The 14,979-nt window shown below is 39.5% G+C and overlaps 1 protein-coding gene across 2 annotated transcripts; it reads left to right on the top strand.

Moving 5' to 3' along the window:
• The first annotated feature begins 2,165 nt into the window (after positions 1–2,165).
• On the top strand, positions 2,166–9,097 carry zfp64 (zinc finger protein 64 homolog (mouse)). Of its 2 annotated transcripts, none has more exons than XM_077611542.1 (6): positions 2,166–2,427; positions 2,535–2,699; positions 3,733–3,873; positions 4,597–4,659; positions 4,749–5,000; positions 6,367–9,097. In XM_077611542.1, exons 1-6 carry the CDS (start codon positions 2,406–2,408, stop codon positions 7,515–7,517), a joined length of 1,794 nt encoding a protein of 597 aa, XP_077467668.1. In that variant the 5' UTR covers positions 2,166–2,405; the 3' UTR covers positions 7,518–9,097. The 2 variants fall into 2 exon arrangements, with proteins under 2 accessions (XP_077467668.1, XP_077467678.1); XM_077611552.1 differs by having other exon boundaries at positions 2,166–2,448.
• Positions 9,098–14,979: the final 5,882 nt, after the last annotated feature.

Here is a 14,979-nt window from a genome sequence, read left to right as displayed (position 1 = left end):
TGCCATTCTGTTTTCCTCTGTCCGTATGCGCGCCGCATGCGGCCACGTTTGTTTCCCACGTTTTGGTTGATGCATTAAAGGACTCGTTATCACGCTAATGCCTCGTCCTCTCCTGCCTCCTGCATTTGGGTCGACCAACTTCCACGGTCGCGTCATACGACGCGGCGCGACCGTAACTGATACCCCCGATTGCGCTGCGACGACCCAGCGACGCAGCGTGATCATAACACTTAATGCCCTAGTAATTATTAGGCTAAAGAAAAGCTCCAAATCTCCCGGACTTTTATTGTTTTTTGTTGGAGAACTTGTTAAGACCCTGACTGACATAGCCTCTTAAAGGGACAACGCATGTACATACAAACTCTTATACACTCACGTCGGCTCACTGAAACTGCTCATGGCTATTGTTGGCTTTTATTCATGCGTAGACCGTGTTGTTTTACCTTGTTTTGTCGCCGTTTTTTTGGTCGTCGGTCTTTTGGTCGCCGGTCTTTTGGTCGCCCGTTGTCGCGGTCCGGGCGACCAAAAGACCGGCGACCAAAAGACCGGCGACCAAAAGATGGCGACCAAAAGACCGGCGACCAATCGACCGCACACGGAGATGACTATGCCAAACCCTAACAGGAAGATCTGAACCCCGAATCTTTGGACCGTGAGGCAGGGGTTACAACCTCTACTGCCAATGTTGGCATAGGCAAGTTACTCAAAACTGGAAGAAATTGATCAAAGTACAGTATTAAAGCCTTGCTCTCTAATTTAGTCAAATGTCACGCATCTTTTCTAATGAGTTTGTCTGTGGGTCACTCGTATGCCGCGTCTAAATGTGCTCTTTTGATGCACATTGAACCGCAGCAGATTTATGTGGATGAGATTTCCACGCCGTTCACTCACACTCGTCTAATTATTTATTTGCTCAAGCGCCTTTCTGGTCGCTGCCTTTTTCCGCTTTGTCATCAGATTTTTGGTCCGCCAAACTAATAAGTCCCTGATTGACGCGATGTGTTTTTGCCACACGTGTATCCATGGAGACGCGATCTATGTGACAAGTCCGAGGTGTTAACAGCTACTATGTTCTATATTTCTGTGTGTGCGTGGACTTCCTGTTTGCCTGATTGTGCTGTTTCAGCAGGGTGGGAATCAGGCCAAAGTCTTCAGCCTCCCAGTAGCAGTGAACCAGTTAAGGAGCTGCCAGTGAAAATAGCACCGCGCGTCAGTCACGTTCACGGCTTATTCACACCAGCAGCGCATAACGAGGCTTTTCTCATTCACTCGCCCCAACAAGCCACTAAAATGCCATAATTTGAGAGATGGAAGTGTATGTATGTGTGTACGTGTGTGTAAATGTGTAAGTGCTATATTTCAGGGCCATGTGCTGACATGTGTTGTTTGGGCCTTGTAGACATCAGTAGTTGTCGGTGAACACGTCAACTGGTCAAAGAAATGACTTCAAATGCAAACTACTCATGGAGTACATTTGCTTTATACACACGTAGATACCTGCAAAATTAAAAGTGCTTTCTGCATTGGCATAATGTACACTAAGGCAATGTGTGTTAGTTGTATTGATCAATGTGAATTTTTCTCTTATTGTTTTATTGCATCTAATAAAAAAAATCTGTCAAAATGTGTTATAGTTCTAATTTATCATAACCTGTCATTTTTTTATATATATTATAATATTTTTATTTCATTTATCGACTGGGCAGTAATCAATCCGAGTTTTCCCACATCAAAGTCAGGCAAATTAACTACTACACTATCAAGTGGCCTAAAAAGATTGTTTTGGCTTTTTATTTTATTTTTTAAATTCAAATTTAAGAGATAAATTGAGAAATAAACACTTTATTTTATTAAAGTAGCAATAAAATGGACATATTACAACATACTATTATTATTATTATTATTATTTCAGATTTATATAGGTGACCGACAATGCCCTTAAGTATTTTTCCAAACTAATTTCTCATATAGATTCACAATAACTGATCAAGTGTGAATATAATATGCAAAGAGGGTGCATTTGGCTTTACATGATGTCGTTATGTTGTTTTTATATTGCCTTATAGATTAAAGTCAACTCAAATTGAAACTAGTGATGAAAACACAAAATAAAATAACTTAAATAGGCGATGTCAAGTGACGTCACCGTCCGAGGAAGCTGGAGTTTGTTTACGCATGCGCGTGTAATGCAGCCGTAAACACAGTGAGCCCGTCGCAAAACACAGCCAAACAGACGTTTTGCCTTCTGTACTTTTGTGTATTTCCTCCGCTATTGTAATTTACAATTCGCAATTTATAATCCACAATGAGGAGGCTAGTCCGTGCTTTGGACCGGCCTGTAACAAACGTGCTTTCCCAAAGAGGAGCCAGAAGATGACGTTGTTTGTCGCAAAAGAATCCCCACAATGGCAGCATACGACGCAGAAGGTAAGAAGAAAACATGATCAAGTAAATAAACATCAATTTTCTCATGTCTTCTTACCTATGCATCTAGCTTGTGCGTGTTTGATAACTTTGATCTTAACCTCTGAAAGGACAATCTGTAGTGGTGGAAATGAGCCCCGACATCCACATCTGTGGATTCTGCAAGCAGCAATACAACAATTTCGAAGTGTTTCTGGCCCATAAGCAGAATGGATGCTCACTACCTTCTCGTGACACCTCAACAATTGCAACATCAGCAGCTCCCTCGCTGTCAGGTGATTCTCTTCCCAGGTTCTTCATCCCGGTTTTATTCCTTCACTTTTTCTTTCATAATGTATTCGTCCTTGACCTGCTCTGACCTCAAGTGGGATTCATAACAACACACTGTCTGCACACTACCTAACGCTGACCTTTCTGTGACAACGCAAAAACAAAAGACAGTTCATACTAGGCCTGCACGATAACATTTGAGAATTAACAGTGTGAGCCGACTGAAGTTTTAAAAAGACTAAAACGTTACCTGTCCGTGATGAACTATGGCTAAAGGATATTGGGGGGAAAAACTGAGAAATAGTCGCAATAATCCCATCCCATACCCAAGCAACATTGTTTTGCTCTTTTTATACAGTCTTCCTCATTCACAGATAAACCCCCTTAGTTTGGACTATTCATTCATTCATTTTTTGAACCGCTTATCCTCAAAAGGGTGGCGGGGGTACTGGAGCCTCGTGTGCGGTCGATTGGTCGCCGTCTTTTGGTCGCCGGGCTTTTGGTCGTCGTCTTTTGGTCGCCGGTCTTTTGGTCGCGGCCTTTTGGTCGCGGTCTTTTGGTCGCCCTGACCGCGACAACGGGCGACCAAAGGACCGGCGACAAATCAAGGTAAAACAACACGGTCTACGCATCAATAAAAGCCAACAATGGCCATGAGCAGTTTCACTGAGCCGACGTGTGAGTGTATAAGAGTTTGTATGTACATGCGGTGTCCCTTTAAGAAACTACGTCCGTCAGGGTCTTAACAAGTTCTCCAACAAAAAACAATAAAAGTCCGGGATATTTGGAGCTTTTCTTTAGCCTAATAATTAATAGGGCATTAAGTATGACTAAATAGTAATTCGCAATTTGTATTTAGGTAATTTGAGCAACGATTTAAATGGTAATTATCACTTACCTTCCGGGCGACCAAAAGACCGGCGACCAAAAGATCGGCGACCAAAAGACCGGCGACCAATCGACCGTGTACCGACTAAGCATGTTAAAAAACAGTCATGAATCACAAATCATCTTGCCATCCCATTTAATCCCATTTAGCTGCCAGTATTGAGGTGGTTTTGGAGGAAACCTTCCAGTCGTGTGTTTTGAGAGGGGTTAAGAAGATCCTGACAAAACCCCAGAAGACCAAAAAGCTCAAAGACACCCTGACATCAAAGAGGCACAGCTGCTGTTTCTCAGGTGTGTCATCATGTCTTATCCCATAAGAACAAAACATAAAATGAACTCAGCTGAAAAGACTAGTTACCAATGTTCCCTCTAATTTGTTGTTTGTCTGGGCAGAAAGACAACCTCCCTGAGCACACTGAGTACCAGTGTGAGAAACATCATCATTGCTCGCTATGGGCACACACCAGTATCACACCTGCCATAAGCAGGTGTATGTCTACTACACATAAATGATTTAGTAATAATAAAATGTAATGATTAATATCTATGAATGGGCGGCCCGGCGGATGAGTGGTTCGCGCGTCGGCCTCACAGCTAAAAATAATAATAATAATAATAAATAAATAAATTGGGATTTTATTTTGTGCGCTCCATATGATTTGCTGTGCGCAGAGAAGACGAGAGTATTGCGCAATTGCACACGCGTGGCAGTTTAGAGGGAACATTGCTAGTTACCATGAATTATTATTTCTATTTATTCACATTGTCCCAACTTTTGGGGGATGTAACTTGTATACAGAAAAAGCCAAAAAAAACAATGCACCTAAAATAAAACAAAGCATGAATAAAAAAAATGATAACTAAAATTTCCCAATAACATTTCCATCTTTTTGCAATTAGAGGGCAATTATTTATGAAAGAAAAAAACAATATTCAAATGCTGTTTCATAAAACTTGGCAGGGTTTCTGGAGGTGGCCTTAAGTGTATCACATGTAGCGTTTCCTCTTCTTTAGGGTGCACCTTTAAGACGCAGTATGGCCAAAAAGACATGGAACGCCACCTTAAAACCCACACAGGTACGTTTTTGTCTCTATCTCACTTTTAAAAGCTATCAGAGCGTCTGCACCTGTTCGTCAAGCTGTCCTTTCTCCATCGACACCTTCAGGAGAAAAGCCGTTTGAGTGCGAGCTTTGCCACAAACGCTTCAGCCGGCGGGACAAGCTCAACATGCACAGCCGCTCGCATACGGGCGAAAAGCCTCACAAGTGCAAACTGTGCTCCTACGCGGCGGCCGACAGCAGCAGCCTCAAAAAGCACATGCGAATCCATTACGACGAACGGCCCTTCAAGTGCCAGATCTGTCCCTACGCCAGCCGCAACTCCAGCCAGCTCACCGTGCACCTCCGCTCGCACACCGGTGGGTCGCTCATTTGCACGAGACACCCTCAACCACTCCGGACGACTACATTTTAGCGACAAAATCGGAAACTGAAAAGGCCTTAAATCCAATGATTTGAATTGAAGGCCAAATGTTTAAAATCCTCCTAAAATCTCATAAAAGGTCTTAATCACAATTTTGAAAGGTCTTTAAAAAAATTGGATGTTACTTTTAGTTAGAATATGAATACACGTCAGTTTCGCTTTAAAAATTTTTGTTTTATCAGGACGCTTTAAAGCAAGGGTGTCAAACTCAGGTTGGTTCGCGGGCCGCATTAACGTCAACTCGATTTCATGTGGGCCGGGCCATTTTATATATAATTAGATTTTTTTTTTTAAATCTTATAAAAAGAAATGGATCAAAAGCCCTAAATATTCCGTTTATAGATCTAAAACAATGTTTATGTGAGCTTTTTTTTCTCAGTAAGGAAAACGTCTTTTAATCATTTGATTTTCATTTCAAAAGGAAACTAAATATTTTTTTTAATTATCTTCACTATTAAAGTGAAAAACAGAAAATATTTTTATATATTTATTTTTAGATATTACAAAATGCTTTTTGAACTAAAAACACAAAAAGAAAAAAAATGCCATTATTGATTTATATAAGGGGGAAAATCAGGAAATATAATATACATCTATAATCATTGAAATTTGATCTTAAAACAGTAAGTTGGCACTCATGATTTACCTTGTCATGCCGCACGAAATGATGATTACCTTTTAAGGTAATTCAAAATTAGGACTACCTGTAATGCCCGGTGAGAATTCGTCAAACACCAGTCATCTTGAAACATCCTACACCCTGATAAAGGGATAAAGTGCTTTGAAAAAGACAACAAAAAATCGTATATTGTTTTTTTTCTTTTTGGTAAAGCTTCAAGCATCAAGAAAAAAAGCTCAACTGTATCCACCGGATTTCCTCATCCTCATTGAACGCGTTGGTGCTTTAAATCACGTCATCCCACTATTTACATCGCTTACATAGCTGTCCTTTTTCATCCTTCCTCAACACTTACGATTTATCAGCATGTACACTTCCAAGCTGCAGTTTTTTCCTTTCCCGAGGCGTTTGTTTAGTCGAGTGTAAACACAGTGGTCTGATTCAAACGCATACTGGATGATCCAGTAAAAAAAGATTTCAACCTAAATGTGGTACAGTTGACTTGTGGTTGTCATGGTCATGTAACCAACCCTTGATGGTAAAGCTTTCTGTGAGCAATATGAGAAGAAATTGACGTCAACTGCTTTGGTGTTGAATGAAAGGGAAGCGCGATTGGAACTGGAGCAAGGCAACGGATTGAGAGGCCATCCTTTTTGACGTCTCGTGTTGTCTCTTCCCCAAGGAGACGCACCCTTTCAGTGCCAACAATGCGAGGCCAAGTTCAAAATCAACTCCGACTTGAAAAGACACGTTCGGGTGCACTCGGGAGAGAAGCCTTACAAATGCGACCTCTGCGAGTACCGCTGCGCCATGAAAGGTAACCTCAAGTCTCACGTTCAGATCAAACACGGGACCGAGAACGCCTTCCAATGCGCTCACTGCGAGTTTGCGTGCGCCAGCAAAATGGCGCTCCGGCAGCACTCGCGCCAGCACAGGCCCGTTCAGCCCGTTCAGTGCCCAAAGTGCACGTACTCTTGCGCCAGTCGCGGCGCCCTCAAAGTTCACGAAAGGATCCACTCTGAGGAGCGTCCCTTTAAGTGCGACTCGTGCAACTACGCCTCCAAACAGCGGAGCAATTTGGTCATCCACAGGAAGAGGTTCCACTCAAACACGCCCGAGAAGCCCGGCGTAAAAAGGGCGAGCGACGAACCCCCGAAACCCATCAGCTCTCGGTACCGGGCCAAACTTGAAGCTGCCCGAGCCTTCAGCTGCGACTCGTGCAGCGCTTCGTTCGTGAGGGAGGACTCGCTCAGGAGCCACCGAAAGCAGCACAAGGAGAGCGTCAACCCACCGAGAGTGCAAGGGACCACCCCGCTTCTGGGTGTGACGTCCCCCCCGCCGGAAGTCCCGGTTCACGTGGATTCCTTGGTCCCTTACAATAGCACGCAGCTGAAAATTATCCTTTCTTCTGCGGAAAGTCCTAACAAAATGGTTCTTTTGAGTCCCGAACACCAGGATGTGGTGGTGAACTCGGTGATCCAGCAGGTCAATCTGCTGGCGCCTTTGCAGCCCCCTGGATTGTCCGAAAGCACAGACGCCACTTTGGTACCCCAGACGGTCCTTTTGACGCCGCTGTACTCCACCGAGGACAGCGATAGCCGTCTGCAGCAGACGTTAGTTCACCCGACGATAGGCGCTCAGGCATCTGGCGTCCTTCCCCAAACATTCATCACTTCCTGTACTGAACTGGAGGAATTGGGCACCTTGGTTCAGGAAGGCGGCGCAGAGGTGACAGTGGTGACAGAAGGGAACGCTAGCACGGTGAACGCCACATGTCCGACCGGACCGGCCCAGGCAGGTGGGGACGGTCGAGGGCAGTGCCTTAGCATGTGAGCACCGCAACATTATCATTGGAGGCGTCATTTGAGCGACACGTTTTGGTTGTTCCCTTCATAATTCCAAACCACATTCTCTGAAATTTAAAACAAAGAAACTCAACAGTAAATCAAGTTATTGAGGAAGCATTTGATTCTATTAACAGTTCTTAAAATAATCCAACATGTTATTGTACTAACATCAAGTTAGTTAGGACTACATTTGTTTTGGATTGGAAAGAGTGACTCTGTTTTACAAGGTTAAGTTATGTGTATTTATTTGTATAATGAGCAAATGTTAGGTTTTGCAGTGTACAGTAAAGAACTTTTTAGAAGTCAATTGTTCACCTTCGTTTTCTTGCGATTATGCTTTTTTTTAAAGCTTTTAGAATAACTAATTGATTACGAGGTTCTGTGAAAATAGACCATGTGGACCCATGTACTCCTCTCAGCAGAGATAGGGAACCCATTTGAGGCATGTCTGTATGAAAAGTCACTTAAACATCTATATCAGGGGTAGGGAACCTATGGCTCGGGAGCCACATGTGGCTCTTTTGATGGTTGCATATGGCTCTGAGCTAAAATATGGAAACCGGTGGTGAGAGAGCCGAGTCCCGAATGCACCAATAGGAACGTCACATCGGCACTGTGGCATTGACTTTTTTTTTTCATTAGAGTCTTCTGCATCTATTCTCTCATTGATACTCATTGATATTCATTGATTAGCAACAGCGTAACAATGTTGTCAAAAGAATTCAAAGACTTTTTTGTACCTTAAAAGTGTTAAAATGACTAAAAAATTAGCACATTTTCATGTATTTTGACTTTTAAATTGTGAGTATGGCTCTCAGGGAATAACATTTGAAAATAGTAATTGTTTATGGCTCTCTCTTTCAAAAAGGTTCCCGACCCCTGATCTATATCATTGATATCCATCTTAACTCATTGGCTTTAATTGATGCTGATAGCCACCCAAAGCATTTTGACTGCGGAGGTTGGCAGCAATTTGCTGCCAACCCTCCAGTATAACATAAAAAAATCACTCATGCCAGAGGGGCCCAGGGGCTTTTTGTCTTTGACCATCAAGGGGAGTAAATACATTATTTGTAATCATACACTTTTTGTCCTCACCTAGACAACAGTATTTCTCCGTAATGTAACTTAATTTGACTAATGATGCAAAAAGTGTACTGCTACACGGATATACTCCTAATGCTCCCCTTATGCAAAAGCTATTTGATTGCGATTTTTTTTTTAAAAACTACAACTTAATTTTTTTTTTTTTTAATTGAGCTCTTCGCAGTGTGATTTTTTTTTTTCCTTCATAAATTTCGCGAATGGAATAGCTGAACTGCAGTTGGCCAGATAGTCCAGAAGAAGGCAGCAGATAGATTGACACACTTCCCCTAATAGAGTCCTCAAATGCAGGCTTTTAATATTGATTTCTTTTTCTCTTCAGATGAATCCATTCAGGTCCTTTTCTTTGTGCGTCTTGCAAATAGAAAATCTTATAATGCACACAATGGCCCGTCTTCCTTAAAAGCCTTGTTTCTCTGCACTGATTGATTTTTCAATAAAGTGCTGTTCTTCTAACCTCCATCTTTTGGCCTCTTGTTCATCTCTTGACTTCATATAGATATTTATTTTGGTTTTAAAAAGGTTAAGGTTGCACTTGAACTTGGCAGTGGATTTTTCTTTTCTTTCTAATCCGCTAGTTTGTGTGGAAGGCTAACAAAATCATTTCAACATTACCTTTGTACAAAAGAACTGTTCGAATACAAGTTGAATAAGTTATATTTAGATAATTGTCCTTTTATGAGGGCAGTATTCTGACTTTTCTGTCTATTTCTTCTTCAAAATAGTGATGCACGGTGACAGTTGTTAACATTTCTGCAACAAAGTGCTGCGGTTCGTGTTTTGTTTGGGCTCTTAAACTGGCTCACTAGAAATGTATACAATCAAAATTTATGTAATACTTTTTGTCTTGCCCATAGTTAGCTGGGATTGGCTCCAGCAATTCTGCCACCCTCGTGAGGATAAGCGGAAAGGAAAATGAATGGATGACCAATTTGGTCAGGTCTATCCGACTGTTAGGGAATTTGAAATTTGGCCCTTATACACTCTTGTACTAAATTGTCCATAGTTGGGAATATAAACTCGAATGATTGGCTATATTTTGCCTGCAATGAACTGGCAGCTAATCCTGATTGTACAAGAATTCTGCTCACCTAGAAAGGAATTTCTGAGAAACGCTTGAGAAAATGGAGACATACTATAAGTATCCGAGAGGTGGCAAATGTTATATGTGATACTTTAGAGACCAAGGGTATCAAACGGTGGTTCGCGGGCTGCAGTAACAACTCGATTTCATGTGGGCTGGACCATTTTTAGATATAATATTTAGATTTTTTTTAAATTGGATTATAAGAACTGGATCAAAAGCCCTAAATATTCAGTTTTTTATAGATATAAAACTGTTTATTTGAAGTTTTTTTTCTTCATAAGGGAAAACATCTAATAATCATTTGTTTTTCATTTCAAATGGAAACTTTTTTTTTAAATAATATTCAATATTAAAGTGGAAAACCGAAAATATTTTAATGTATTTATTTTTAGATTTTACAAAATGCTTTTTGACCTAAAAACACCCAAATAAAAAATGGATAAAAAATTGCAATTATTGATTTAAAAAGGGGAAAATCCGGGAAATATAATATACATCTATAATCTTCATTTGAATTTGATCCTAAAACAGAAAGTTGGCACTCATGATTTACTTACTCGGGCCGCACGAAATGATGCAGCGGGCCAGATTTAGCCCCCGGGCCGCCACTTTGACACATGTGCTTTAGACTGATACGGTCCTCGAGTTGCGAGTTCTGTTTCTTATTTGATTATTGACAATAATTTTTAGGAGTCGTAGGTTTGCATAGCTGAGCTGATCACTGTGATAATAATGTCAAATTTGAATGAACTGAATAGTTTGTTGTTGTTTTGTTTCCATTCATAATAGGTCACCAAAACGCTTCTCTCATTCCAAAAGATTGGTTTAGCATATTTATTCCTCTATTCTCAGCTACTTCTACCAATCTTTGAACTTTTATTCTTCCAAACCAGAACGGTACCCGTTAGGAACTACACTATGACGTGAATTTTTCCTCCTCTGTGAAATGTGTATTCAGTGGTCCTGACTAATTCCAGTCAATAGTTTTTCTACCTGTAGCATTATTTGATATGTCTATTTATTTGTCTATTCCAGAGAAATCTTGACAATTGACTTTTGTATGCATGCAAGCGCGCGTGTGTGTTCCTCTTGAAGGTTGCTGCAGTTTGATATTGTTTTGGCACGTCTTCACTTCCTTCCTTCCTGTGTTTGAGTGGGGTCATAAATGCCACCCCCTTCCCAAAAAAAGCCATTTCCACTCACCAGCTGCTTAAAGAAATCGTAAGTTTTGCGAGATGCATTCCTCCCGGACATAAATAACGAGCACAAGCACGCCATTGAAAAAAGTGTCAACATGTCTTGATGCAGAATGACTGATCATGTGTGTTTGCATGTGACAACTTTAACTCCACCATTGTGACCTTTGCTTTGTATGCACACAATGCGCCATCTAGCCACTAAATGCCACTAATGAAATTAAGTGATTGTTGACATATTGATGACAGTGACGCCATATCTTTGCTGGACGAGGTATGGCTCACAGGCTACTTTCTATCATGTAATATGGCATAATGAGCCTTTATGATATGACAATTATGATTACATTTTGTAATCGTAACATTTTTATGTCCAATTTTAAAAAAAAAATACAGGATTATTTTACTTTTTGCTCATCTTGGAGTTGAACACTATTCTTGAAGACCTGTCCATTGTAATTGAGCACTGTCACTAAAATGAATTATTCAATTCATTATTAATAATTCTTTATTAAAATGAATGGGGTTTTTTTCTTCTGTCGGTTATATCGGTTATTTTGCAACAGCATGCATGAGAAAATAAGATAAAAATACAGGATTATTTTACTTTTTGCTCATCTTGGAGTTCAACACTATTGTTATTGAGCACTGTCACTAAAATGAATTATTCAATTTATTATTAATAGTTCTTTATGAAAATGAATTTTAGTTTTTTTTCTGTAGGTTATATCGGTTATTTTGCAACAGCATGCATGAGAAAATAAGAGAAATTGGATGGATGGCCCAAAGGAAACACCATTCTTTTGTTTGTGTTTGTTTGTTTGTTTGTTTGTTTTTTACAACCTATTGAGTGAACCCTTTAATGCTGTGCAAAACAAAGTACTACGTTTATTTAAGAAAGTTGGGTCAGCTCAATATAATTAAACCTTTATACAGTTCAATTGTCACTATCATGAAATTGAAAACGTCAACGGCATTTTCGTAGCATATTAACATTTTTACCCATAAGGAAATTGGATTAAAGAATAAAAAATGAAAACCCTGCTCAAGCCCTGGCTCAAATGTACCTTCTGGTTTTCCACTATTCTTTGGCCCCTCATTTTCTGTGATTTCATTCACTTACTCCAGTGTCTGTCAACTTTTTACCAGCACTATGAAAAGGAAAGTTAATGTTGAAACCTCGAAACAAAGTGCTGTGTTTTAACTTAAATGACAAAAACGTAACAGCGAAGTTGATTTACATCAAAAAAGCACTTCATTCATTGTTGTTTATTCTGGTTGTCGTAGTGGTTAGACAAGTGTAAAAAGTAGTAACTGCTGAATGTGAAAATATAAAAGAAGAAATGAAACAATGCACCTTTTGATGATGTAGAATTTTGTGAGATGAGATTTGTCAATATGTGGGCATTACATTTTTCACATTCATAACTGATAATATTGATGCAAATCAACTGTTGTTTAGTTAAACTTCCGTCCGTTCAGCTTTTTCTGGTTTTCACAGAGATGAGGTTGTATACTCTGGACTGGTCGCCATGCAAATATACAAACAACCATTCACGCTCACATTCACTATGTATACTATTTAGTGCAGCTATCGAGAGTGTTTTGAAATGTGAAGGAAAGCCAGAATAGCCGCAGAAACATGAGAGAACATGCAAACTCAGGATGAAGGCTTGATTGAAGGACTGTGTTAAACACTAGGGCGACATACTGCTATTGTTTAACCTAGTACTTCTGTATGGTAACTTGATACTTGACAAGTATGCCACCTAATAAGGTCAATTTTGAGTTCCATTTTGGGTTCTTATCCCATTTTCTCTCCTTGTTTTTTTGCAATTCGGCTTTTACGACGCGTACGTCCTTCAATGCTGATACGTGTCCCTTTTTTTCTCACTCTTGAAACAAAATAAATGTCCAAATCCGCTTTCCCGGGAAGGAAGGACTTTTTATAATTCAGGGTTTTTAATCCAAAAATGTTGAGTAGCCTGTTTCAACGTTTTGTCTTTGTCTTTTTTAGTTCAGACAACTTGTCAGGAAGCATTATCCTGACATGCTGACTTGTTATTGTTGCTGATTTAAGACTAAAAACAGCAATTGGGAAAGTTTGGGGGGGTTCGGCAAAATTCTATGAGTGAGACAATAGGCAGTGCCTTGGTGGGAACAGAAACACTGATAAAAGTCCTTTAATAGACAAAAGAATGCTGTAGTATCTAGCGTGTGTGCTACCCAGTGGGCTCCTTGACTAAATGGCTGCCATTGGCGGACCTGGACGTCCATTCCATTATGACTGGACTGCCAATGGCAATGCAAGATGAGTAGTGACAACTAGTCCTTAAAGTTGGATTCGTATGATTGTCAAAGGGACGCAATGATTTTATGGTCCCACCGTTTTGTATATTTTGGTTCAAATGTTTCAGGTTTTGCGCTTCACCAAAAGGCAGTACGTTGTTATTTTTGGAAAACAATCGTCTTTTATTTCATATTTTGGCAGGACACAAATGGGTTTTTTTGCAGGTGTTACCTAGTTGTGTTGTTGTGGCTTGTCAGCATGTTTCTTTGTCTTTTCCATGCTCACATTTGGAGGACAATTACTCCAGCCGTTCCAGCAGCCACTACTACTCCATTCTTTGGATTCACTCTTCTTCTCTGAGAAAAATGATCTGGTTCTTATTAGAATGGGTGTTCTATAGACAGTCAGACAAATGGACGTGTTCCTTTTAACACTAGACACCAAAAAAGCAAAAAATATTTGTTTCCCAATAAACATTGTAGAGTACTTGTGCCATGTACAATTGCTTTAAATTAATATGCAACACTGTATGTCAATTATACTTCTGTTAAACCTGTTGTTTGGTCAACAAAAAGTCCTCTTTTAAAAATGTAAAACAAAACAATGCTAGGAATTCCTCATGTTTCAACAGATGGCTATTAGCAAGCAAAATATTGTCTTTGTTCTCACATGCCTTATCCTAAGAAAACAAACATGATGGAAATCTGATCTTTACAGATGCAAGCCATTGTGTGCGTGTGTGGGGGGGTTGGAGATGAATGAATGAATATGCAATGTTGCTGGTGTTTACCTTGCCTGTTTTTTTGAATGCAGTAGCCATAACCTTCCTCTTGCAATTAAGAAATTGCTATATATATATATACATATATATACATATATACATACATATATATACATATACGTATATACATATATACATATACGTATATACATATATACATATACGTATATACATATACGTATATACATATACGTATATACATATATACATATACGTATATACATATACGTATATACATATATATATACATACATATATACATATATATACATACATATATACACATATACATACATATATATACACATATACATATATATGCATATACATATATATACATAAACATATACGTATATACATACACACATACTATCAACAAAAGAGCTTATATGACACCAAATATACTCACAACAATCCCTATAGTACTAGACAAATTGACCTTCGCAGCACTCTGAGTAGAACAAAGATAACGTCAAAAAATGTGATTAGATACTTTGTAATTATTTGGTAACAACTAAACAAAATCTCCCAAACATTTATACAATGTGTAAAGGAACAATGTAACCAAGATTGAACCTTTTTAAAGTCATTCTAAAAGTTGTTTGGCAAACAACTGGTTTTGGTTTTTTTGTTTTGTTTGTGCCTTAGGCCGGAAGGAATATGACCAGTTCCAAATAGTATCAGTGTTAGCACAATTCCTTCAGGGCTTCTTCTAGAACGCCACAAAAAAGCAGTTAAACTGGGGTGGAGTGGACTGCATTGTGTATTCACTTTATTTGGATATGTTAGTCATGTGTTTATGCTAAAGATTTAACAATAATAGTGGACACGGCTTAAACCGTATCTTTGTTTGGAATAAGGAACTGTATTGTTAGAACTTTCTGATAGTTTGGAGAACTTCTTATTGAGCCGTCGGTGTCTAACCCAGGAAATATCCTTGTTTTCATTGTGATAGGATCATTTTGATGAATGGGGCAGTGAGGTAGTGAT

The sequence above is a fragment of the Stigmatopora argus genome, chromosome 1 (genome assembly GCF_051989625.1).
Source record: "Stigmatopora argus isolate UIUO_Sarg chromosome 1, RoL_Sarg_1.0, whole genome shotgun sequence".
Lineage (NCBI taxonomy): Eukaryota > Metazoa > Chordata > Actinopteri > Syngnathiformes > Syngnathidae > Stigmatopora > Stigmatopora argus.
This window is presented reverse-complemented; position numbering and strand designations above follow the sequence as displayed.